At 44.8% G+C, this 26525-nt stretch overlaps 1 protein-coding gene across 2 annotated transcripts in view; it reads left to right on the plus strand.

Moving 5' to 3' along the window:
* Positions 1–11295: 11295 nt before the first annotated feature.
* The window catches only part of NEURL1B (neuralized E3 ubiquitin protein ligase 1B), a 213772-nt gene continuing 198542 nt past the window's right edge, over positions 11296–26525 (plus strand). For both annotated transcript variants that reach the window (XM_074960567.1, XM_074960570.1), the window contains exon 1: positions 11296–11667. In XM_074960567.1, the coding sequence (XP_074816668.1) occupies positions 11592–11667 (76 nt within the window). In that variant the 5' untranslated portion in view covers positions 11296–11591. The remainder of the gene's footprint in view (positions 11668–26525) is intronic.

Raw genomic sequence — 26525 nt, forward strand, 5'->3', positions numbered from 1 at the left:
GTGACCTCTGTGACATAATTTTATCCATGTCATTTATGAGTAACAAAGAGGTCTATTTTTGCTGGAGGCTGGAAGTTTTCCTATTGTTCGAGGTTCATTGACCCTCACTGTATGATTGAAAAAGGCTCTAGTGAAAATCAATTGCAAAAAGACGCACCTTGTAGGTAAAGGGATTACAGTTTCTGTTGTACCCAGGTCACATCCCAGCTGATGGGGGAAGAAATCTCAGGATCTGTGGCTGCTTTCCACCTGGCCTATACTGAAACCCTTCATTGTGTTTCTGGTCCCTATTAGCAGGGCATTGCAACAATGTGAGAGGGAGCCAGGTCCCTAGGATACCTGATCTGGAGTAGCTCATTGTAGGTCATGCCCTTTTTGCTGCAGCTGCTGGCTGGCTTGTTAGTAGCTTTGCACTTCCAGTTTGCCGTTCTTCACTCAACAAAGGTGACCCCTGAAATAAGAATATGTGTGTGTGTGTCATAAATAGAAAAGAAAGAGTAACATAAAATCCCTCCGTGGCAGCTGTACTGAATCGCTTTACCTGTAAGGGGTTAAGAAGCTCAAATAACCTGGTTGGCACCTGACCAGAAGGACCAATAAGGAAAGAAGATGCTTTCAGATCTGGGGCGGGGGAGATTTTGTTTGTGCTCTGTTTATTGGTTCCCTCTCCGGACAGAGAGAGAGACCAGGCAGGTACAACATCTCCTAAAAACATACCTGAAATGATCCATCTAAGATTACAAAAATTGTAAGTAAGGCAAAGAAATGCGTTAGCTTATCTTTTGTTTTAGCTTGAGAATTTTCCCTGTGCTAAGAGGTAGTTTTATTCATGTTTTTGTAACTGTGAAGCTGAGTCCAGAGAGGAGTCCTCTGTGTTTTAAATCTTTTTATTACCTTGTAAAGTTACCTTCCATCCTGATTTTTCAGGTGTGATTCTTTTACTTTTTTCTTTATAATAAAGTTCTTCTTTTAAGAACCTAATTGATTTTAGTGTCCTAAAGATAAAGGGTCTGGTCTGTACTTACATTAAAGGCAATTGGTTGGTATATTATTCTCAAGCCTCCCCAGAAAAGAGGGTGAAAGGGCTTGGGGGATATTTTGGGGGAATAGGGATTCCAAGTGACCCATCCTTGAATTTTTGTTTAGATCACTTGGTGGTGGCAGCAATGCCGTCCAAGGACAAGGAAAGGAGTTTGTGCCTTGGGGAAGTTTTTAACCTAAGCTGGTAGAATATAAGCTTAGGGGGTCTTTCATGCGGGTCCCCACATCTGTACCCCAGAGTTCGGAGTGGGGAGGGAACCCTGACAGTGTGTGTGTGGAGAAACAAAGTGGGTGAGGTAATATCTTTTATTGGACTAACTTCTGCTGATGAGAGACAAACTTTGAAGCTTACATAGAGGTAGGGTGACCATACATCCCGTTTTGGCCGGGACAGTCTCTTTTTTAAGCCTTCTTCTGGCCGTCCCAACTTTTTTGGCAAAAGTGGGCATTTGTCCTGTTTGCTCTTGCCAACTTGATCAGGAACATGTGTGTGGGGCGAGCGGTGATGCCAGCCCCATGTGGGGAGGGAGGATGACGACGGGGATAGGCAGGGCTCATGCCAGCAGCGACACCAGCCCCAGCCTTTGGGAAATATGGTCACCCTATTTAGTATCTGCATTGCTGCTTGCCCAAGCCCTGCCTACCCCCTGTGACAGACAAGCCTCATGTGGTGTGCTGTTTTTCCTTTGGGAAATATGGTCCCCCTACATAGAGCTCTTCTTCAGGTTTGGGAAATGTGTCACAGCTAAATACAAGGTGCAACAGATTGTTTAGGGTAAGTAGTTAACACAAATTTCAAGAGACCATTCAAGGTGAAGTGGCCCAAATACATCTCTACAGTCATAGCGGGGAAAGGAGAAGAGAAAGCTGGGGGGTGGGGGCTAGTAGGTTAGAACATAAGAATGGCCATACTGTGTCAGACCAAAGGTCCATCTAGCCCAGTATCCTGTCTTCCAACAGTGGCCAATGCCAGGTACCCCAGAGAGAATGAACAGAACAGGTAATTGTCAAGTGATCCATCCCCTGTTGCCCATTCCCAGCTTCTGGCAAACAGAGGCTAGGAACACCATCCCTGCGCATCCTGGTTAATAGCCATTGATGGACCTATCCTCCATGAATTTATATAGTTCTTTTTTTAACCCTGTTATAGTCTTGGCCTTCACAACACCCTCTGGCAATGAGTTCCACAGGTTGACTGTGTTGTGTGAAAAAATGTTTCCTTTTGTTTTAAATCTGCTGCTTATTAATTACATTTGGTGACCCCTAGTTCTTGTGTTATGAGAAGGAGTAAACAACACTTCCTTATCTACTTTCTCGACACCAATCATAATTTTATATACCTCTATCATACGACCCTTTAGCTGTCTCTTTTCCAAGCTGAAAAGTCCCAGTCTTATTAATCTCTCCTCATATGGCAGCCGTTCCATACCCCTAATAATTTTTGTTGCCCTTTTCTGAACCTTTTCCAAGTCCAATATACTTTTTTTGAGATGTGGTGACCACATCTGCATGCATACCATGGATTTATATAGAGGCAATATGATATTTTCTGTCTTATTATCTATCCCTTTCTTAATGATTCCCAACATTCTGTTAGCGTTTTTAACTGCTGCTGTACATTGAGTGGATGTTTTCAGAGAACTATCCACAATGACTCCAAATTCTCTTTTTTGAGTGGTAACAGCTAATTTAGACCCCATCATTTTATATGTCTAGTTGGGACTATGTTTCCCAGTGTGTATTACTTTGCATTGATCAACGTTGAATTTCATCTGCTATTTTGTTGCCCATTATTTTTAGTAAAAGTCACAGACAGGTCCCAGGCTTCTGTTAATTTTTGTTTATTGCTTGTGACCTTTCAGGTTCCTTTTACTAAAAATAACTGTGACAAAATCTTAACCTTACCCATAAGTGAGCTGTTTTCCTAGAAGATGTCTGCAGAGGGCAATAAAGTGTATCTAACAGCACGGTCCTGCAGTTTCCCATTATGTCCAGTAGGTGGTAGAAAGAGACAATTATATTGCTATATTGCAGTTTTGAGAGATCCTTTTGTAGCTCTTTGCAGTCTGCCTGGGAATTAATTATCGTGAGTAGTTTTGTATCATGTGCAAATTTTTCCACCTCACTGTTTACCCCTTTTTCCAGATGATTTATGAATATGTTAAATAGGACTGGGCCCAGTACAGACCCCTGGGGGACACCACTATTTACCTCTCTCCATTTTGAAAACTCACCATTTATTCCTACCTTTTGTTTCCTATCTTTTAACCAGTTTTAACCAATCCACGAGAGAACCTTCCCTCTTATCCCATGACTACTTACTTTGCTTAAGAGCCTTTGGTGAGGGACCTTGTCAAAGGCTTTCTGAAATTCTAAATACATTATATCCACTGGATCCCCCTTGTCCACATGCTTGTTGAGTCCCTCAAAGAATTCTAGTAGATTGGTGAGGCATGATTTCCCTTTACAAAAACCATGTTGACTATTCCCCAACAAATTATGTTCATCTATGTGTCTGACAATTTTGTTTTTCACTATAGTTTCAACCAGTTTGCCCGGTACTGAAGTCAGGCTTACCGGCCTGTAATTACCGGGGTCTCCTCTGGAGCACTTTTAAAAAATTGGCATCACATTAGCTACCCTCCAGTCATTTGGTACAGAAGCTGATTTAAATGATAGGTTACAGATGACAGTTAGTAGTCCTATAATTTCATATTTGAGTTCCTTCAGAACTCTTGGGTGAATACCATCTGGTTTTGGTGACTTATTGCTATTTATTTTATCAATTTGTTCCAATCCTCCTCTAATGACACCTCAGTCTGGGACAGTTCCTCAGATTTGTCACCTAAAAAGAATGGCTCAGGTTTGGAAAACTCCCTCACATCCTCAACCATGAAGACCGATGCAAAGAATTCATTTAGGTTCTCCGCAATGGCCTTATTGTCGTTGAGTGGTCCTTTAGCATCTCAATCATCCAGTGGCCCCACTGATTGTTTAGCAGGCTTCCTCCTTCTGATGTACTTAATTTTTTTCTTTTTTGCTATTACTTTTTGAGTCTTTGGCTAGCTGTTCTTCAAATTCTTTTTTGGCCTTTCTGATTATATTTTTACACTTCATTTGCCAGAGTTTATGCTCCTTTCTATTTTCCTCATTAGGATTTAACTTCCACTTTTTAAAGGATGCCTTTTTGCCTCTCATTGCTTCTTTTACTTTGTTGTTTAGCCACAGTGGCTCTCTTTTGGTTCTCTTACTATGTTTTTTAATTTGGGGTATACATTTAAGTTGAGCCTCTATTACGGTGTCTTTAAAAAGTTTCCATGCAGCCTGCAGGGATTTTACTTTTGGTGCTGTACCGTTTAATTTCTGTTTAACCAACCTCCTCATTTTTGTGTAGTTCCCCTTTCTGAAATTAAGTGCTACGGTGTTAATTTTAATTATATTATGGTCACTATCACCAAGCGGTCCAGCTATATTCACCTCTTGGACCTGATCCTGTGCTCACTTAGGACTAAATCAAGAATTGCCTCTCCTCTTGTGGGTTCCAAGACTAGCTGCTCCATGAAGCAGTCATTTAAGGTGTAAAGAAACTTTATCTCTGCATCCCTTCCTGAGGTGATATGTACCCAATCAATATGGGGATAGTTGAAATCCCCCATTATTACTGAGTTTTTTGTTTTGATAGCTTCTCTAATCTCCCTAAGCATTTCACAGTCACTATCACCATCCTGGTGAGGTGGTGTGTAATATATCTCTGCTGCTAAAGTCTTATTATTCAAGCATGGAATTACTATCCAGAGAGATTCTATGGTACAGTTTGGTTCATTTAAGATTTTTACTTCATTTGATTCTATGCTTTCTTTTACATATAGTGCCACTCCCCCACCAGCACAACCTGTTCTGTCCTTCCGATATATTTTGTACCCTGATATTACTGTGTCCATTGATTTTCCTCATTCCACCAAGTTTCCGTGATGCCTATTATATCAATATCCTCATTTAATACAAGGCACTCTAGTTCACCTGTCTTATTATTTAGGGTTATTCTGGGGATTACAGATTATTATAATAAATCATAAATCCAGTGTGTCTCTTTTCAGTCCAGGAATTTTAATGTCTAACAAAGTTATGAATTTAAGCTAGTCCCAGGTTCATCTTTTAAAAGTGTGCAGGTTTCCTTTGAAGACAAGGACTGAGATGAATGAACTTCTGTAACAGCCTTCCAAGGGGAGCAGTGGAGGCAAAAAACCTAACTGGCTTCAAGACTGATCTTGATAAGTTTATGGAGGGGATGGTATGATGAGACTGCCTACACAATGGCATGTGGCTGATCTGTGACGGCTAGCAGCAAATATCTCCACTGGCTGGTGATGGGACACTAGATGGGGAGGGCTCTGAGTTACTACAGAGAATTATTTCTCAGGTGTCTATCTGGTGGGTCTTGCACACTTGCTCTAACTTATTGCCATATTTGGGGTTGGAATTTTCCTTGGGTCAGATTGGCAGAGAGACCCTGGGGGTTTTTCACTTTCCTCTGCAGCATGAGGCACAGGTCACTTGCAGGTTTAAACTAATGGGAATGGTGGATTCTCTGTAACTTGAAGTCTTTATGATTTGAGGACTTCAGCAACTCAGCCAGGGGTTGGAGTCTGTTATAAGAACAGAGTTGAGGTTCTGTGGCTCAGAATGTGCTGGAGGTCAGACTAGATGATCGTGGTGGTCCCTTCTGACCTTAAAGTCTGTGAGAAGTCAGATATGGCATGATCACTTTGTGAAAAATGTTTGCCCCTGGGTTTTTGTCTTTTATCATTTTCCTGTGTGAGTTCATTCGAGAGCATAATGATTGTCTAGTTTCACCCATAGTTGTTTCTGAGGCATTTATTGCACTGGATGAGGTACACCACATGTTGTGATAGGCATGTGTAGGACCCATGGATCTTGAAAAGGTGTGTGTGTGTGTGTGAGTAAGAATACACCTTAAACCCTTTCCTAAGAAACATAAACTACACCAAAAAAGGCCCTCTTATCCAAGAATAAGAATGTACACACAGGGGGTTGAACCTATATCTGTATCAGTTTAAATTCACTTAGTTTATCGTGAAAAAAGCTTTCCTGTGTGGACAATGCCTAATATGCTAAAGCTAAATTATTTGTGAGGTAAAGCTTCCCCTCTAGTGGCTGTATGAATAACATTCTTACCATACTTGCCAAATGGAATCACTGAATAGTAATTAGAAAATATTGGTTTCTTAGCAAGACTGTAAGGGACTCAAGGCAAGGGCCATCTTTTCATATGGGTTTGTACAGCACCAATCACAATGAGTTCAATATCTGATTGGGGTCTTTAGGTATACTACTGTAATACAGACAATCCATACTAATACCAGGCTATTCAATTACAATAATCATTAGCACTTCCATAGCACTTTTCATTTTTAAATATATTTTTTTCTGAACATGCAATGATTAATGAATCCTCACTACACACTTGTGAGGTAGGTATGTAACAGGGCAATGGGATCAGACAATGTGGAACTTTTGCAATGTTCTTTTGCTTGTGTGTGTGCACAGCTACTAGTGGCTGGAAATGCTTATGCAAGGGCAGGAGCTGAGCAGATCATGCAACAACACCCCCAGACACAGGCCCGGCCCCACTGACCTGCTAGTGTAAGATGCTATTGAGTGACATGATTCCTGCTGGCATGGAGTACGTTACCCTGTTGGCTTCCAGAATTAGGGCTTAGGGCAAGTATAGAGGTGTGCAGCAGGCATGTTCCATCTAGGGTGAACAGATGTCCCGATTTTATATGGACAGTTCCAATTTTGGGGGCTTTTTCTTATATAGGCACCTATTACCCTCCACCCCCTGTCCCGATTTTTTACACTTGCTCTCTGGTCATCCTAGTTCCATCTCTCATTGAAGGCTGAAGGATCAACAGTGAGAACTATGGGTGCTGAGTGACCCACCTGGTTTTCCCCTACCCTGCACCCCCTTGCTTCATGATAAAGGTTGCCCGTTCTCAGACCGCTGCTCACTCTTTGAGACAGAGCCCATATCTTCTTCCTATGTGTGTTTGTGCAGCAGCTAGGACAACGGGATCCCAATCCTGATGAGCACTGCTGCAATAGAAACAATGATTAATAATAATCAAGCAGGGTCTGACTCCAAAGTTGTGCTGTCCCCACCTTCTAGCTGGCTCAGCTAGGAAAGTAGTGGGCTGCACAGTACAGCCCTCATAGCCAGCTGCCTGAGTGCAGCAGATGTGGTGCCCCTTGAGCTGGGGTGTAATTGGTATGGGGATCGAGCAGCTTGTTATCTGAGGCTGCTGGTTCCTGTCCAGCCTGAATAAATATGTACTGAAGTTATTACTGTCTAACAGCTATTTGGGGTGACACTAATAAACAGCACTTTGCATGTTAAAAAAATTAGCTAACGCATCCTCACAGCACCTGTGTGCAGTAGGTCAGCATTTTCTGCATATTACAGATGGAGAAACTGAGGCACAGAGGGGACAAAGGACCAGATCCTCAAAGGTACTGAGGCGTCTAACTTCCATTGATTTCAGTGGAAGTGAAGAGCCTCAATACCTTCAAGGACCTGGGCCAAAGTGACTTGATTAAGGTCACACAATGAATCACTGTCAAAACTGTAACTAGAACTTACTTCTCCTGAGCCCTGGCCTCTGTTCTAATCACTGACCACACTGCACCTAAAATTATGCTGTCCCCAGAGAGACTAGCTGATGTTCAGCAAACATACTGACAGAGATCAGAGTGAGTGGAATGTGTTGCCTCCTGAGAAGCTCGTGCTGCTGGACAGATGATTGAATCACCCTTTCTGTCACATTGTCTTCATTTCTATCACCTGCCCCTCTGAGCAGACCTGTCATGCTCCTTTCACCAAAGCACAGTGAGTACTGCTCCCAGTGTCAGCGAATAGCCTGCAGAATGCACAGAGTGACACTGCTTGGCCTGGCTCTTGTTCTTTGTCCTCCTGGGGACAGGATGGCAGCTACTCAAGCAGAAACAACGGAGGGATGCTTCTCTTATCTGATTAGAGTTCCTTGGTTGTGCTCCAGAGGTCCTATCCCTGGCTGAGGCTCACACAATGAGAGGTTTAAGGAAAAGGAGTACTTGTGGCACCTTAGAGACTAACCAATTTATTTGAGCATAAGCTTTGAGCTGTAGCTCACGAAAGCTTATGCTCAAATAAATTGGTTAGTCTCTAAGGTGCGACAAGTACTCCTTTTCCTTTTGCGAATACAGACTAACACGGCTGTTACTCTGAAATGAGAGGTTTAAGTCATCACAAATACTGTGTATGCCAACCATGTGACTCTAGGGCCTATTTCCTTGGCTTTTGAGTTGATTTTTATAGCAATCAGGTTCTAACTTGCTGCCACTAAATACATGCAGTTATTCCACCTGCTTAGGTAGATCGGACTTGCCTGTTGTTAAAGGGAAGAGAAAACTTCTGTATTTATTACTCATCTGCCTCAAGACTGGCAAGAACATACTCCAAATATCTGCTGAGAACCAGCAGAGCATGCAAGCTTGCTCCCTTTAAGAAAGCTTGTGAAGTGGATGCCCTTTCAGAGAACAGCAACAGCCTGGTCTAGGCGGGCACTGAACACTCAGTTCAAATCCTGGCTCTAATAGTAACTTGCTGCAGGGCCTTTTGTGAGTCACTCAATTTCCCTAGCTGTAAAATGGGACTAATGCTACTTACCTACCTTACGAGTGTTGTGAGGATTATTCAGTTAACGTCTGTATATTGCTTTGGAAATAAGTAGTATTGGTTAAAAAATACAAAAAATATAAAAAAAACCCTGCTACAATAATGGCCCCAAATCCTGTGCTAAAATAAACTGCAGTGTCTGGGACCAGTACGATCAAATAATTCAGGATGCTTTACAAGGCTGCTGGAGAAATGAGGCCTTGTGGTATTGCACTCACCTAAAGGAGGAGATAAAAAGTGCATTAGCAGATAGATAAAGAGTACCCAGCTGTCACAGTCACTCCTCCGCTCACACTCTCACTTTAGCTGGACATCATCCTTCCTCAGTCGGGCTCTCTACATGATGATGTCCTTTGATAAAAGGCACCGAGATGGGGATGTGTGACTATCCCTGCAGTGGAACTTCTGTTACTGTCCCTGGGTACTTATTGATTTCCCTAGTTCTGAACAGCAACACTCTAGATCTGCACATTGTATAACTTTTGTTGTTGTTGTACACTCCATGGGCAGGAAGTATGTTTTTCTCTGTATCTATACAACCCCAAACTGACCCTTGGCACTCTATGAATAACACATATAATAATGCTAAAATAATAGAACAGAAGATCTGGTGTCAGTGTGCAGACTTTGAAGACAGCTCCCTAGCCATTCTCCATTTATTCTTTCAGTTATGTACGGGTGGCTTAGACTGATGGGGTGTGGGTGGGTGCTAGTATGGAGGCATCTCTAGATTCTCAATACTAAATAGCCAGACCAGATCTTTGGCATAATTGACCTCCACAGAGCAGAAACTCACATAGCTGCTGTGCAAACCTTAGGGAGCTCAGATGAGTTCATAAGGGCTCACAGCAGCTTTTAGACTTTATACACTCCCATGCTTCACAACATAAGGCAACAATAAATTGTGGGATTTGGAAGAAATTCCCCCCCAAGTTGTTCAATAATTTCCTGTTGCAAGTTTCTTGCACCTTCTTCTAAGCAGCTAGTTCTGGCCACTGTTCAAGACAGGATATCCCCTAGATGGACTACTGGTCTGGACTGGTATGGCTGTTCCAATGTTGAAGTCAATGGAATTACATACAGGAATGAATGACTTTACCAGAGGGTTTTTTAAAGCCAACAGACCTCTGAGAGGTTCTCCCTGTTGCCCTCTGTGCAGTGTTTGTTAATAGGTTCTGTAGGCCACAAACAGTGGAACTGCCCTGAGACTAAGCACATATGCTACTAATTGGAGGAATATTAACGAGGCAAAAGAATGTTTTTTTTAAAATGGGACTGTGCCTTTTTAAAGCTTTATGATAAAGATGGAAGGTCTGAAAGGCTATTTAAAATATTTTTTTATTTGATATTTAGATTAGAGATATCAGTCATGTCCATGCTGGCCTCACCTAGTGACCCTTTGGAGGTCTCAAAGCATGTGTATTGTGAACACTCACATTTTAATCGAAGGGAGGGGGTGTTAAATCTTTAATAAATACTTTTTTCTCTAAATGTTTATTGGTCATTGATATTAAATAGGTGTTAATAAAAAATAAAAGCCCTGATTCTGGGCCAGCCCTGGCTCCCTATGGCAGCTCAGCAGCTATAAAAGGGCTAAAGCTGGCCTTGGGGAATATCCTGGGTTTAGGAAGCTTCCCTCTGTGGCAGAACAGCCCTATACTGCTCCTCTCTAGGGCTGTACAGGGTGAGTGGCCAGGCCCAGGATGGGGTGTCCTAGTTTAGACTTCTAGGGGGTTTCTAAATCCAGGTACTTGCCCTCAATCCCAGACTGTGCTTCCCAAGCTGTTCCCTTTGAGAGCCTGACTGCAAATCCAGCCTCCTTTCAATTGCTCCCCTTTCACTCTCTTGGCTGAAGTGCTCCCACCATTTCTCTAGATCTCTAGGCACTGTGGGATCTGTCAGGGCCAGGAGGACTTGAATTTATAGTTCATACAGAGCAAACGAAAAGCAGACCCCCACCCCCCTTCTTCTTTTAAACTTCCAGGCCTCTTCGTCCATCAGAAAAAATGAAGCAAACAGGAAGGGCAGGAGGCGGATATTGTTTCTCTTTGCAGGTCACCTTCAGCCAAGGGCCCTGGGAGAGCCGGGTCCCTCCCCACCAAGATGCATAGAAGCAGATGGACTTTTTGAGGAGGACAGGGGGTAGGGGTGAAGGTTGGGGAGTAGATACATGGCTGGAAATCCGGGAGCGCCCTTTCTGCCCAGGGAAATACAGCTGATGTGGGTGAGCTCCAGCAGCCTGGCGGTGGGTAGTACAGTACTACTGCCTCCATGCCAGCCGGAGCCCCTCGCAGGGACAGCTGGATCCTAGGGCAGGCTGCACCCCTCCCCCTCAGGGCCCTGGGACATTTCAAAATCTGCAGGAGCTGCAGCCGGCCCCCTCCCGGGGTCTCACGCACGGCCAGCCCGCAGAGCCCCCGGATTGGGGGCGGAGGAATGCTCCTGCCCCCCAAGCTCCTGAGCCAGCCACGCCGCTCCCACCCCTATCCGTACCCGCGCAGCCTCGGCGGCCGGGCGTCACGCGTGGGCGGGCTGTGCGCCAACGGGGCTATCCCTGCAGGCCGCCCGCTTGGCAGGTGCGCTGCCCAGTCCGGCCTCGCCGATTGGTTTGTCCCGGAGCCAGGGGGGAGGCCGATCCCACGTGTCGGGCTGGCTGCGGGGTTTGAACGCGCGATCCGGCGGGAGAGCCCCAGGCTGCCAAGTGCCAGAGCCCCCGGAGCTCCGCGCCCTGCTTCGTCCAGCGCCTGCAGCCCCTGCGACCCCCGAGCGCCCCGCCCCACGGAGGAGCCTGACAGAGAGGAGGGGAGCCGGAGCCATGGGGAACGCCGAGTCCGTCCCTGCAGGGTCCGCAAGCCGCCTTAGCGTCAGCCAGAGCCCGGGCATCCGCTTCGGTGAGTGCAACCGCAGCGGGGAGCGCGGTTCTCCTCCCGAGTGCCCAGCGCTGGCTCTGCGGCCACCCCAGCTCCCACTGCAGGCGAGCCGTGCTGGGGTGTGGTGCTGGGCCCCGGGTGACCGTGGGGTTCGTGCCCTGGCTAGTGAGTGGGGGCCGTGGGTTTTGCAATGTAGTGTGTGTGGGTTTGGAGAACGCGTGCATCCCACCCACCCTGGGTATCAGGGTGTCGCTGCTTTTGCCCAGCCTCTTTTATCAGTGAAATGGAACAAATACCTGTTGCATTTGAACATGGAAATCTGGGCATATATTTTAAATAAGGGGAGCCCATAGAAAGATATTTGGCCTACCCTCAGACAGAGTGAAAGGAAAGATCAACAAATTCAGATCGCTCTTCCCGTGTATATTTCTTTGACTTTTTTTTTTAAACGTTGTAGTGTTTTCCAAAGGATGTTTGTTGGTTGACACTCAGAAATCCACCACTGACAGGTCAGTTAGTGAGACCTGATATCTGCCTCATTGTTTGAAAAACTCCAGACTTTCCTGTTAGGTTTAAGGGGAGGTTTTCAAGGTATTGTAGTAAATATGGAAAGGGTAGGAATGCTTCTTATTTTATTTGGATTAATGTTTTATTTTTAAAATTAGCTATATAGGGAGTTCAAAATGCGTTTTAAAAGTCTGGTGTCCTAAAGTAGCTAGACTCTAAGGTGTGGTACACCTGTCAAACTTTATTTGGGCAGGCAGTGGGGGGTCACGTGGCTTGAGTCCCTGATCTATCTTAATGGTAACAGTATCAAAGTTGTATCTATCTATCTCCCTCCCTCCCTCCCTGCAACTTCCCTCTCCTAGGAATTGTGTATACTGTGCTCTGCAGTTATTGCCCAGGTTACTAGAGTTTTGCCAGATCCACCCTCTGAGATTCAAACAGCAGTTCACATCAAAGCTCTCTGCCAATCCAAGCTCACTCAGACTGGTAAAGCATGATCTAAGAAGACAAATCAGTCAACAGTGTCCTTGTCATTGGGTGCCAAGTTATCTCTTAGTGCTTTTATTATCCTGCCTGCTTCCTTTTTGCATCCCCCTTGTTTCCATGGTTCTGCTAAGGCCAATAGAGAGACATCTGATTGGCTGGATTTAAAGGATGCTGGTATCTGAGCTCAGCCAACCACTATAAAATACTAGTGCATCATAACATGAAAAATCCTGTGTGGTAATACAACCCATTTTTAGGTTATGCAAATTAACACTTCAATTATTATTACTGTGTTAAGTTTCAACAAGGCAGTACTTGTCTTTTATTAACCCGTCCTGGGCCTCAGGCCTTGTGTATGCTCCTAATGCATTTAGAATAACAGAGTTCTGTGCAGTGTTGCTGTAGCCATGTTGGTCCCAGGATATTAGAGACACAAGGTGGGTGAGGTAATATCTTTTATTGACCAACTTCTCGCCAACAAAAGTTGGCCCAATAAAAGATATTACTTCACCCACCTTGTCACTTAGTCAAGCATTGGGCAGATGTATAACATCTAGTTTAGGTGAATTTTTAAATAAAGCTCAGTTACCAACTCCCCTCTCCTGATATTTAATATTAAATAGTCAGTTTTTTATGTCCTTGATGTTGTTTACTGACTTCCTTAAATAGATTTAATGAACTTGTTTGTCTTCCCCCTCTTTCTCAGAAAAAATTATAACCGTTCTTTTGCTATCAGAAATATGACAGCAATGTGATGTAACTAAAATGCATGAGATTCTCCTATGAATGTGTAATGGCAGTTGCTGATCTTGAACTGTAAGACTCCGTGATCCGACCTTCCATGCAGGATAGTGTACAAGGGGGAGAGAAGGGCATTTGGATCTTGTAATGAGGAACGTGGTATAAACCACTCGAGAGAAGCTGTACTGTTCACTTCCCAGATAAAAGGCAGAAATGTTGCGCTGGTCTGCACTCCCTCCCCACGCTAGGCAGCACACTGCTGATACTGAGTGCCATCTACTGTAACAGGAAAAAGGGGCTTGATCTCAGGAGAAGAGGCAGCCTGATCATTTCTGCCCCCTCCCTCAAGAAGTGTGCAGTACAGCAGGTGATTGTCTGGTCAGCCTGAAGCTGCAGTAAGTTTGGAAGTTGAGCGTGTAACACTCCCCCCCCACCTTAAAAAAAAAAAAAAAAAAAAAAAAAAGTCGGGGGAGGGAAGGTACAAATTGTTTGTGGCTTGGATCCCTTTTTCAGACTGGTTATTGCTATCCCAAACTGTGCTGAGCAAGATTGAGCATGAGAGTGTATTTTATATATATCAAAGGAGGGGACCCACACAGGGTGTTGCTGGCAGTTTGAGGATTAAATGCTAATCAAGTTGCTAACCAGCTGACACTCTGGACAAATGCTGGCTTTTTTTTTGTTTGTTTGTTTGTTTTTCAGTGGGCTCATGTGTTTTTTCCTGTGGGCTGCTGGCAGTGTACTTGCTTTGTGCTGATTAGTTACTATTAGGAGCATACGTGTAATGTAATTACATTGCTGTGTAACTGAAGGTTATTTTACAATTAATACATAACTGTGCTTCATAATCTGTTTTCAGTTAAAAATCCAAGTGTCTAGCCCTTCTGGTTGTGAAAATATCCTTCAAAACATTAACTGATGCTGTTGAGTCTTTAGACCGCCTAAAAGAAAAGCTCAGAGAGGTGTGACCTGCCCTATTCATATTTCTTGAGTATTAACTCTGATGCCAAACTATGATAATTTAGATGTCAATGTTAACTACTTCATTCCTTATCATTTTAGCAGAAATAGGTTAATGTGCACATTTGTCATTGTTGGATGTGGTAGCCGATATTGATGTAGGGTACAGAGGGATAATTAATTGCTGTGAAAAGTTGGGGAACAAAGAATTCAAATCCCCTTCTCCCCTCAAATGTAAAATCGCCTCCCCCTTACCCAGTAAGGGGAGTGGAAAGACTAAATGAATCCCTTCCCCAAAAAGCCTCAGCTGCATCCTGAGTTTCACTAACCCAAACCAGCCGTCACACCTTCCTGAGTGCCAAAAATCCCACTTGTCCCCGACTCCCGTGCTCAAACCACCAATTTTCCTTTTAACAACTTCTGGGGGGCAGTTTTGCAACCTGCTGAAAATTTCAAGTCGGGACAGCATGAAATAAATGGCCTTAAATAGAAAATAAGGAGCATTGTATGGCTCGGACTAATCTTGAGTGGCAGTGAGGGTTTGTGGGATCCCCACCACGTAATTCCTGAGATGCTGCTGCATAACTTAGGTCTAATGTTCTGCATAGGAGTTGGGGTCTTGTTTACCAAAGCATTCATGTCTGGGTAGCTGTTTAGCCTTCTCATGCTCAGAGAGGTTGCTATACTGTATTCCTTTGTAGTAGATTCTATTTTAGCCTTGTCACACATGACTAGCTCCACATCTTCCTTGCTGTGCTTGGCGTGTTTGCTGAACACATCTCTGGGATGATCTTGGGCTCTCGTTCTGAGTGTGCACAGTTTGGGGCATGTGCTTTCTCCCCAGGAGTGAGCGTGCTCCCAGGAGTTCCTGGCTTCCAGTGCTGTGCTCTGGCCAATAGATCATGCCGGTCTCAGCTGAAGTTCCTCTTTATAGTCAGTGTGTGTAAATTCTAAGACTGATGCAGAGAGTTTGTGGATTGTCCATACATGGAACCAGATCTTATAAACACTCACAGGGGGTCATAGTGCTTGCTATAATTCCATTGACTTCAATGAGACTGGCAAGTGTTTGCAGGAGTGGGTTCTAAACTAGCCTCTGTGTTTTCTCAGACATGCTTCTGTGATTGTTATGATCTCTCTGGTTTGTTAAGCACTAAATATTTTTGGCTGAACTTTACTGAAGTTGAAAATAAGATTTTTCCTGATTTTTATGCTAAACACAGATATTCTAAACAAATCCATTTATTGTCCTCTGACACTTGACTGGCTTTGAAGCTGTTTATACTTTTTGATTTATAACAACTTTTATTTCAAGTGAAGTTACAGGTGGTTTTTGTCATATGGTTTCTTTCTACTGGCCTGGCCAGGCAGCCTATGGCATCGGCTTGGCCAACCAGTTGTCAGGGGGATAATATTAGCTGTTGTTTTTATCTCTTTCCATTTAGAAAGCCTTACCTGGTGAAATTGCCTGCTGAGGTTTTTCTTTGTTTTGAAATGAAAAATGTCAGTGGTTTGAAGGCTTAGGGTTTTGACTTTCTCAGCTCTTCTATGTATGGTAATCCTCACTGTAAGGGCTAATTTCCTTCCAGGATATGAGAGAAGATATTTAATTTCTTTTATAATAGCAAGTGTGTTGTTGTTACAGCTGCCAGTCACTCTGAGCTGTAAGCTTAAGTAAAATGGTTTGGGTAAAATGAGAACTGATGGGAACTTGTGGCCAAAGCTCAAAATGATCACAAGCCACTTATGAAACTCAAAATAAGTTTGGGTAGCTTTTGCTGGGCTATTTATTTAATTTTCTTGTGCTCCTCTGAATTTTCTGGTTTCAGACAGAACTGGATATAATGACATCGAGAGGGAGATGGAGGGAGGGGGCGGTGCTATTTCTGTGGTGTTTCTAGTTTGGTAGAAAGCAGGACATACTGGGAATCAATCTCCTGGAGGATCTGAGAGTGTGACGTTATAAAATCAGTGAGGTGGTGGGCATGACGACTTTGCTACATAACCGAGTTGAATTGTCACTGGCAATATAGAATGATAAATGACAAAATGCAGACAACGCACACAAGTTACTGTCCCATAAATCTCTCTAATGTAAACACACCCAGGAGCTGGGACTGGAACCCTAGTTCTTCCCTCCAACAACACAGGCTTCTACCACTTACTTGATAGGGTAATACAAATGGAACCCTTACACTCTCCTTGGGCCCGGCCACTGGTGGGACACATCACACTCATTGTTATGCACTGCACCCAGCTGGTATGTTACAGTAGGCTATGTTCAGAAGAACTCCAGGGGGATATTTGTGTAAAATGGGGATGGTCCCAGATTCAACCTACAGGTCCAAAAAGTCTCCGTCTAGGGAAGTTAGATCTGGATCCAGTCTGTGGAGCTTGGGCTGCTCTCTAGTGTTGTGTTTATTCACAGGCCCCTGTGTCAGGGCAGGACTGTTCTCCCAGTCATAGAATCTTACCAGGTAGAGTTTGCAGAAAGGCCTTAGCTGAGCTTTTCTCCAAGTCCTGGCTAAGAGAGGATTAGACCTCCAGCAGCTCCAGTCACTTCCAAATGGCTTCAGGAGCTGAGGCTCCCAACGCTTCCCGTGAGTGACTCTTCCACAGTCTCATACGGTTGCGTGGTAGGAAACTTTCCTGTTGTTCAGCCTAATTTCTCTCACCTTCATCTTCTCCCATTATTCAGCATTAAAGGCACAACAGCAAACTGTCCGGATGTGAAGGAAAGATGGAGCCGAATTGTCCTGTCACTATTCTTTCTATCAGGAGCTCTTTAATGACATGAAAATCAAAAAGGAGTACTATGAAAAGTGGAAATGTTGATGAATTGCCAGGGAGGTGTGCGAAAGAATAGGGACAAAATCAGAGAGACTAAGATACACAATGAGTTACACCTAGCAAGGGACATAAAAGGCAATAAGAAGAGGCTCTATAAATATATGAGAAGCAAGAAAAAGATGAAGGAATGTGTTGGCCTTGTACTTAGCGGGCAAGGAGAGCCTATAACTGATGACATCAAGAAGGCTGAGGTATCTAATGCCTATTTTTCTCCAGCCTTTATTAAAAAAATTAATGGTGACCTGATACTCAACATAATTAATATGAACAGCAAGGGGAACACAAGCCAAAATAAGGAAAGAATCAGTTAAAGAATATTTAGATGTATTCAAGTCTGCAAGGCCTCCTGAAATTCACCCTAGGGCAGGGGTTCTCACAACAAGTATTTTGGTGGCCTCAGTGTGACCACCAACTCTTGCTGGTGGCCGCGCTGACAATTTTTCCTGAAATACTTACCTTTTGGAAAAGCAAATAAATATGCACACATACATGTCCAAAACATTGTAATTTATTTATGTAGGGTGTTTTTTTTCAGACTCAGTAATAAAAATAATGTACAGTTGTCTCTCTTATTTACTGGACCTAAACGGAATAGAAGCACAAATAAGGCGCTTTGCATGTTCTTGTCTTTTTGTTGTTGTTTCTTTTGCTTTTTTGGTTGCGCTTTTTTCTTCTTGTAAGACTTGCTAGCTGGTAAGTCTTCTGCTGTGAAAAGTGATATTTGTATGTTTGTTCATATCACTTTTCACAGCAGATTTACTCAGCCTTGGCAAGCCCTGGGACAAATTTAAGTCCTGAATGGGGAGGTGGGCAGGGAGCGGGGCCTAGGGATGATGGCGGGGGTGGTGAGCCTGGGGCTGGAGCCTGGAACCAGAGCTTGCCACCGGATGGACAGAGCCCGAAGCCCCGTGGCTGAAGCCTGCCACCGCTATTCCTGGGAAAGTGGGGAATTCACCAGCTGTCTGCACCTCCAGAGTTTTTCTCTCTGGAGGGGGGCAGGGCCCAACCACTGCTGGTGGCTCTGGGAGAGGGGCCACTGCTTTGCGGGGGCCCCTCCCCCATCACAGCCCAGATGGCTGTGGCCGCAAGGAAAGGCTCTGGCGGCCACATGCAGCAACAGTGGCCGCATTTGAGAAACCCTGGGGGGTACTTAAGGAACTAGCTGAAGCAATCGCAGAACCATTAGCAATTATCTTCGAGGTCCCAGAGGACTGGAGAAGGACAGACCTAGGACCTATCTTTGAAAACGGGAACAAAGAGCACTTGGGGAATTATGGACCAGTCTGCTTAATAATTTGATACAGTATCTTTTCAGGTATTGATGTTAGGCAATCAGTTTGTGAGCACCCAAGGGATAATACGATAAGGAATAGCCAGCATGGATTTGTCAAGAACAAATCAGGCCAAAGCAACCTAATTTTCTTCTCTGACAGGGTTACTGGCCTAGTGGAAAGGGGAAGCGGTAGACATGATATATCTTGATTTTTAGTAACCGCTTTTGACACAGTCTCATATGACAGTCTTATAAGCAAACTAGGGAAATGCCATCTAGATGAAATTACTATAAGGTGTGTGCACATCTGGTTGAAAGACTGTAGTCAGAGAGTAATTATCAATGGTTTGCTGGCAGACTGGAAGGGTGTATTTAGTGGGGTCCAGCAGGGACCAGTCTTAGGTCTGGTGCTAGTCATTTAATGAAAATATTGGCTTGGATAATGGAGTGGAGAGTATGGTTAGAAAATATGAGGATGACCCCAGACTGGGAGGGTTGCAAGCATTTTGGAGGACAGGATTGGAATTCAAAATCTTGACAAATTGCAGCATTGGTATGAAATCAACAAGATTAAATTCAATAAAGACAAGTGCAAAGTACTATGCTTAGGAAAGAAAAGTCAAATGCACAACTACAAAATGGGGAATCACTGGTAATACTGCAGAAAAGGATCTGGGTGTTATAATGGATTAATTAATTAATGCCTCAGCTGGTGTACTGTGTTCAATTCTGGGCATCACACTTTAGGAAAGATGTGGACAAATTGGAGAGAGTCCAGAGGAGAGCAATGAAAATGATAAAAGGTTTAGAAAAGCTGATTTATAAGGAAAAGTTAAGAAACAAAACTGGGCATATTAGTCTTGAGTAAAGAAGACTGAGGAGGGACCTGATGACAGTCTTCAAATATGTTAAGGGCTGTTATGAAGAGGACGGTGATCAATTGATCTCCATCTCCACTGAAGGCAGGACAAGAAGTAATAGGCTTAATTTTCAGCAAGGGAGATTCAGGTTAGATATTAGGAGAATCTTTTTAACGATAAGAGTAGCTAACCTCTGGAATAGGCTTCTCAGGGAGGTTGTGGAATCCCCATGACTGGAGGCTTTTAAGAATAGGTTGGACAAACACCTGTCAAGGATGGTTTACTTGGTCCTACCTCAATGCAGAAGGCTGGACTTTATCAATCTCTCAAGGTCCCTCACGGCCCTACATTTCTATGATTCTAACCTATTACTCCTTAACCATTCTACAGAATTTCTCTCTCTCTCTCTCTCGCTGCCTACATCCTTCAGCTTCAATCCCATAACTGTGACTTTGCCCCAGGGCAATAGGGCAATCATCACACTTCTACCTTCCAGAGCTTTTTATTGGGAGTGAATATGGAGGCCTGACTTACAGTGTAGAGACTTTTTTTTTCCCTAGCCTGCAGGAGGGCACATTCCCCACTAGAGAGCAGCCTGCAGTTAGAAATTCAATTCTGCTCCCTCGTAACTGTAAAGATACAGAGAACAGTGAAGGCCCGGAAAAAGATGCTGTAAACCCAGTGCTTGAGGAAATGAGCATAATCAAACCTAAGGCAAATAACTACCAAGCAGAAAATCCTCTAATATCAAATTGTGCCTTGTATCTGAGTGGGATATAGTAAAAAGCAGCCACTGAGGATGGATCATGGTCTATCAGTAAAGCTGGATTCTCATCCCTTGTCCATTCACTGTGTGTGTGGGTGGGCTGGATATAGTGAAGGCGAGAGGGAAGTTTTTCCTCTTTGGGGATCAGGGGTTAGACTTTAAAAGTTGATGGCCCAAGACTGTTTAGCTGTGCAACTAATACAAACCAACCATTTGATTACCTGTTCCTGGACAGCTCAGGCTGATGTTTAATTGCTCCTTCTTAGCCTGTCTGCTGCTGAGGTGCCGACTTGTGCCATTGGGAGTAGGAGTGAAGTTCTGGTGCAGGATGCTGACTGACAGGACAAACTCACTTCTGTGGCTGAATGCAGACGTTCAGAGTGAGAGCTGGGTGCTTGTCTGTTGTCTGTGGTGCCACCTGACTCTGATGGGAGTCCCAATGTCTGCTTTAACTTCCTGAGTGGAACTTGCAGGAGGTCTCCAAATCTTGAAGGGTTAATCTCCACTTTGATAGGAGAAGTCCTCTGAGGGAGAGTACAGGGTCAGTGAGATCTCTGACCTTCTGTGTAACACTGAGGGGTTTATCCTTTTAGTTCCAAATCTTTCCTTCAAAGCAACTGAACTAATCCAGCATCTCACCTGCTTTCTGAGGAGCAGTGGACAAAAATCCTGCTGAATGTCAAGAACGCTTTTGTGTCAGGACATTTCTGAATTACTTCATATTCTGAGTCAGATTCTGTTCGTCTTATGCAGCGGGAGTGTTGCGTGAATAAGAGGAGCTGGATTTGACCGTCTGTGTCAGTGTAAGAATTACCCCACAGTTGGGCTCGATCTATGACTTCTCTTCAGAGGTGCATGTCCCAGTGGTGTTCCAGGTCAGGACTGAGGTTCATTGGCAGGGCTATGTGGGGAACCCAGGGCTAGAGTACAGGGGGAGGGGCTGAGAAATAATTCAGCTTCTAATTTGACCTGCATGATGTTTGTTGCAAATCTATGGAAAATAGAATTTGCATTCTTATCCCAGTCACACTATTGTGAAGTCCTCTGAAATGTAAGGCATGTATCATCTAAACCTTCGTAACCCATCCCATTGTCTCTTCTCGTCTTAGCACTTGTGCTTTCTCCTCTCTGCTTGTGTACAGTTCTTCTAGATCAGGGGTTCTCAAATTGTGAGTCATGTCCCCGTTTTAATGGGGTCAACAGGGCAGGCGTTAGATTTGCTGGGGGCTGGAGCCAAAGCTGAAGCCTGAGCCACACTGCCTGGGGCTGAAGCCGAAGCCCCAAGGGCTCAGGTTTCATGCTCCCTGCTTGAGGCTGAAGTCCTTGGGATTTGGCTCCCCCCCACCCCCCAACCCAGGGCGGCAAGCTCAGGCTTCGGTTCCCACTCCTGGGGTCGTGTAGTAATTTTTGTTGTCATAAGGGGGTTGCGGTGCAATTAAGTTGGAGAACTGCTCTTCTGGATGGATCCATCTGACAATGGCTTGTCCGGGTGTTTGAGGCATGTTCCTGCATTGAATCCCTTATGAGCTCTGGGCAGGAGGAGCGAGGCTGCTTCTGTTTCACGCACGTCCTTTAAATCAATTTCTCCTTTCTGAGAACCTATGGCTTCTGTAGCCCTCTTTGTCTAGCTCACTGTTGCATTTTGACTGAACTGTGCAGCCTCTTTCTGACGCTGTCCTCCAACCCCTGGGTGATCTTCTCCGCAAACCGTGATGTGTCTCCCCCCCACCATTCTTCCCCAGTTCCCTACCCCAATTTTGTCTCTTCCCTCCTTCCCTTTACTAACCCTACAAATCCCTAATAAATCCTCTTTCCCCAGTGTGTGTGGGGTCCTTATGTTGTGTGTACCTGTTGTTGGGGTACACATACTGTCAGTGAAGAGCTGCAGAGTTATCACCTTCTTAAACAGCATTTCCTGGCTTGTCCTGCCTCTGATGTGACTGGTTTCTGAGCACCCAGATCAGCCCCTGTTTGGAAGCCAGTCCCCTACCCTGTCATTAGGTGCTGAGCAACTTTGGATTAGCCAAGTGCCCGGCTTTGTGCCCAGCTCTCACTTGGACCCAGTGGCTATTTGTGAATGTCCAAGCTACTGAAAATTCAGACGCAAGTAACTTAGTCACACAGCAAGTCGGGGCAGAGCCAGGGCTAGCTCTTGAGGAGTTCCTGGCTCTTAGTCCCATGCATGTTCCACTAGACCAGACCGCCGCTCAGTAGGTGTAAAAAATTATTTAAAAGGCACTCCACAGTGTTTGCTAAATGATGCTGAAGTGATCTTGCAGCCCCAAGAATACCAACTCCAAAGACACTGGGCTGAGCTATGGGGCCACAAAGGTACTGCAGAAGGCGACCTGCATGCTGACTCTGCTCTGACACTGACTGGCCTGCTTCCTGCAGTTTCGTCTTGAGCCTCTGGATTGGAACATGAGCAGACTGGCAAGTGCATGTCTGTTAGATCTTAGGTCCAGCAGTGAAAGCTGTGTAACTTTGAGTTGTCTCAAACTGAATTCCACTGGGTGTTTGCTTTTCTGAACAGTTCGGGACACTGTGCTTTTCCAAGCTAGCCTGCAGAAAAGTCATGGAAAGCATCATAACAGCAGCCTCTTCCTTCTATCCTTTGTAGACGGTGTGGTGTGCTTAGCTCCCACTGTGTTTACATGCTCTGGGAACAATGTCTTGGCCCAGCCCTATTTATTCTGGGTAGCAAAGGCGTGGGACAAAAGATATTTCTGTGTGATTCTTATTTTCCCCATTTCCCCCCCCTTGAGTAATATGTTAACCTTCCATTCACTCACATTACTGCTTCTGCAAGGGCTCAGCTTGAGCCGGAATGTAATGCTAGTTGTTGGGTCATTTAAATCAAGTTACCATACTTACTACGCCGCTGAAAATGCTGGCTGGCAAAATCACTGGGGACTGTGGAATATTTGCTCTTGCTGGTGCTGTCTCCCTTTATAGGACAGGAAATGAGCAATGGAGCCAGACTTGGGAAGCCATCAAGCCTGCAGCCAGGGGGGACACCTGATCGATGGAGGGAGGGGCAATCCTGTACTGAGAGGCCTGTGTAAACTGTTGCTGCCTTTTTTCCACTGAATGCATCCGATGAAGTGAGCTGTAGCTCACGAAAGCTTATGCTCAAATAAATTTGTTAGTCTCTAAGGTGCCACAAGTCCTCCTTTTCTCAGTGCCCTACTAGCTCTTTCTGGGAAGAAAGTGAGGGGGGAGATAGGAGTAGGTATTGGAACCTAAAGTCACTTTGGCAGTGGATAGGAAACCTGCCCGTGGTAATTTTGGGTGCCATTGCTGCATGCTGTGGTCGCTGGGAATGCTGCCACACACAATTCAGATCCTGCTGCTCTGAAAGCACTGGTGGCTGGGGGTCTCTGTTAACTGAGTCCTGTCCCCATTGTCAAAGTGTCTAACCACTGTGGAGTCCTATGAGGCCATGGGCTCTAACCAGTGTTGAGCTTTGTTTTTCTTATTGCAATGAGAGTCACCGCCAAGTTCCTCAAAAGCCATCTCTCGTCCTGCCCCCAGGAATCGTTGGCCTGCTATGCGCACAGGGGCAGGTCTCAGACCTGAGCCACCTTCCTGTCACTGTAACCCACTGACCACCCAGCCTGGGGGTGCTTATTGCCCTGTGGCTCCAAGCCTTGTGTTGGGGCCTCTCATGATGTGGTTGTCACTTAAAACAACGATGAACAAGAGGGTGACACATTCCTCTGCCTTGTTATTGGGTGGGTGGCACAATCTTACTCCTGAGAGCCTGGCTAACCCCTGCCCAACCAAGACTGACAGCTGCTTGGAGCTCATCTAGCTGTGCGGATGAGGATGTGTTGGACTGTCCTGTCATGGAAGTGTGTTGGGAGAATGCCGAGGAGCCTAGCAGGGTGGGAAGTTAGAGATGAAGCCCCTCTAATGTTTCTGGAATCACATGGCTGGCAGGGTTGCCTTGGGCCCAGCTCTAGTTTGCAGAGTTGGAATTTCATCAAATGTTTCCTTCCAGGCAGAATCACTTCCTCCCCTCTAGCCAGTTCTTGGAAGAATAAATCCATGAATGAACTAGCAGTGATTTTAGAGTCTCTTTCAGGGCCCTGGTGCTGTGGAAACAGGAGGATCACGCTACCAAAAGGCGAATGTTCCACTTGACTCTGTCCTGTGCAGCCCAAATCAAAGGTGGAAATGGATTCTGGGGCTCGGTGGCACTGAACCCCAGCAAAACAGCTGGCTGGGTTTTGCGTTGAGAATTGGATTCTGCCTGTGAAGCTTGGCTGTTAGTTAGGCTGATGTTTGCTGCCCTATTACTTTGAATGTCTTTGCTGCCCAGAGAGAGAGGACAACGGGCTCAAATTCTGTCCTGTCCTTACCTAGCTGATCTGTCCAGATGGTGGCTGGTGCAATAATAACTGGATATTTCATGGTGTTTAAAAACAATTTTGGCTGGTAACCTGCAACACCTGATACATTCAGCCAGAGATGTTGAGTGGGGTTATTCACCCACGTTGTGTCCTTAATGCCGTACGTCTTGTTCCAAGCCAGTCAACCCTGATGCCAAAACGTTCTGTACAACAATCAGTTCCCCCACACAGTGCGTGTCATGCTTTGTTGGTCTTGTGTGGATTAACACCAGCTCAGTTTGGAGCTAACCTGCCCACATTAGGCTCCAGGGGACAATGTCAATAGAGCTAAAAATAGATCAGCTCTATTCATGTTAAGCATGAAGAACCCAACCATGCTTTGAGTCCAGTCACTCATTTTATGGTGTCTATGTGTGTGTATATACTATTTGTTTCTTACAAGGCTTCTTCATGCATGGAAGTACAATAGATCAGTCTATAAACTTCCATTCTACTTAAAATATTGGGGGACTGTATTTTAAATGGTAAAACTGGGCACATTTTTAGAGATGATTGAGCAGCATGTTTGAAGAATATTGGGTGGAGGGGAATACTGCATGCATTTAATGACATTGCTCAAATAAATTTGTTAGTCTCTAAGGTGCCACAAGTCCTCCTTTTCTTTTTGCCTACATTTTGTATCCTTTCAAAAACCTGCTGTCCCACATCTATTTGAAGTGTGTATGGACTAAGTTTTCTGAACCCCTAGATGCTCCATCTGCATTGTTTCAATATGGGACCTGCTGCATGCGCTTTGGAATATCCCATGCTAAAGAGTTACTCACAGCTGCGTGGTCACTACCATTACTTTGTCATTCCCTGACAGTGAGCCTCTGGATACTCTTGGACAAACACTGTCCACCCAGTGAGCTGACACACTTTGTAATGGCTCTGCTGACAGCCGGGCATTGGGCTTGTGAGACAAAACTCATAATATGCTAACATTTCCTACCATCACCAGTTCCAGCTTTCCCCCAGAGGCCTCCCCATTACCAATGTGTCTCATTCCTGGAGAGGCCACCTCTGTGGGTGTGAGAGCAGCTTGGTTTGATGCTGCCAGCACAGGGGCTTAGTGTGGTGGCTTCTTGGATGTGGACTTGGGGGCCTAGTCCAATTCCTAGTCACCCAGTTAACCCATTTTCTGTAGGCAAGAAGACGACAAATTCCACTCGCTGTTGACGTGATCTGGGTTTGAAGTGTTCACTTAAGATTGAAAGGGTGTCTCCAATTATTGACTCTGAGCCAGCTGGTCCCAAATATTTCTAAACAAGAGATATTTTCAAACTCTTAAAAGCGTGTGGTGGGGGCAAAGTGGGGGGGTGCTTTACAGTGAAGCGATACTGAAATTCATCCCCCCATTGTCTCTATTTCTGGGTCTCTGATCAAATTGAAACTTGATGCTAAATATGTACAACAGTTCAGCAAGGAAAAGCAAGACAAAGAGGCTATTTAAAGTTGCCGTCTTTTCCAGGGCTTGGCTCAGAGGCTCTGCTGCTGTTATGCCATTGTGTCTCTGGAAAACACATACAAGAGGCTAATGAATTGTAATGTGCACTTGAAAGTACAAATTTAGGACCCATGCAAAGGTCAGATGGGAGTTTGGGTTTGTGTAAAACATGTATTTCTATAACGTAAGTAGGATTACTATAATTAGACAATAGGGGAATGTAATATGCAGTTATGCCTAGACAGCTGGTTCCAGGGCACTGTATGTGAATCTGAAAGTTGGGAGACCTAGGTTCTGTTCTTGACTCTGCCACTGACCTGCTGTGTGAACTTGGGTAAGTCCCTTATGGCCTCTGTGCCTCAGTTTTCCCCATCCATAAAACTTGGCTATTCATTCAATGCGGGACTCTGTCCTGGGAAGCAGTGACTCTGAAAAAGATTTGGGGGTCATGGTGGATGATCAGCTGAACATGAGCTCCCATGGTGATACTGTAGCCAAAAGAGCTAATGCAGTTCTGGGATGTATGCACGTGGGAGTCTTGAGTACAACTAGAGAGGTTATTTTACCTTTGTATTTGGCATTGATGCAACCGCTG

Source organism: Natator depressus, chromosome 8, assembly GCF_965152275.1.
Source record: "Natator depressus isolate rNatDep1 chromosome 8, rNatDep2.hap1, whole genome shotgun sequence".
NCBI lineage: Eukaryota > Metazoa > Chordata > Testudines > Cheloniidae > Natator > Natator depressus.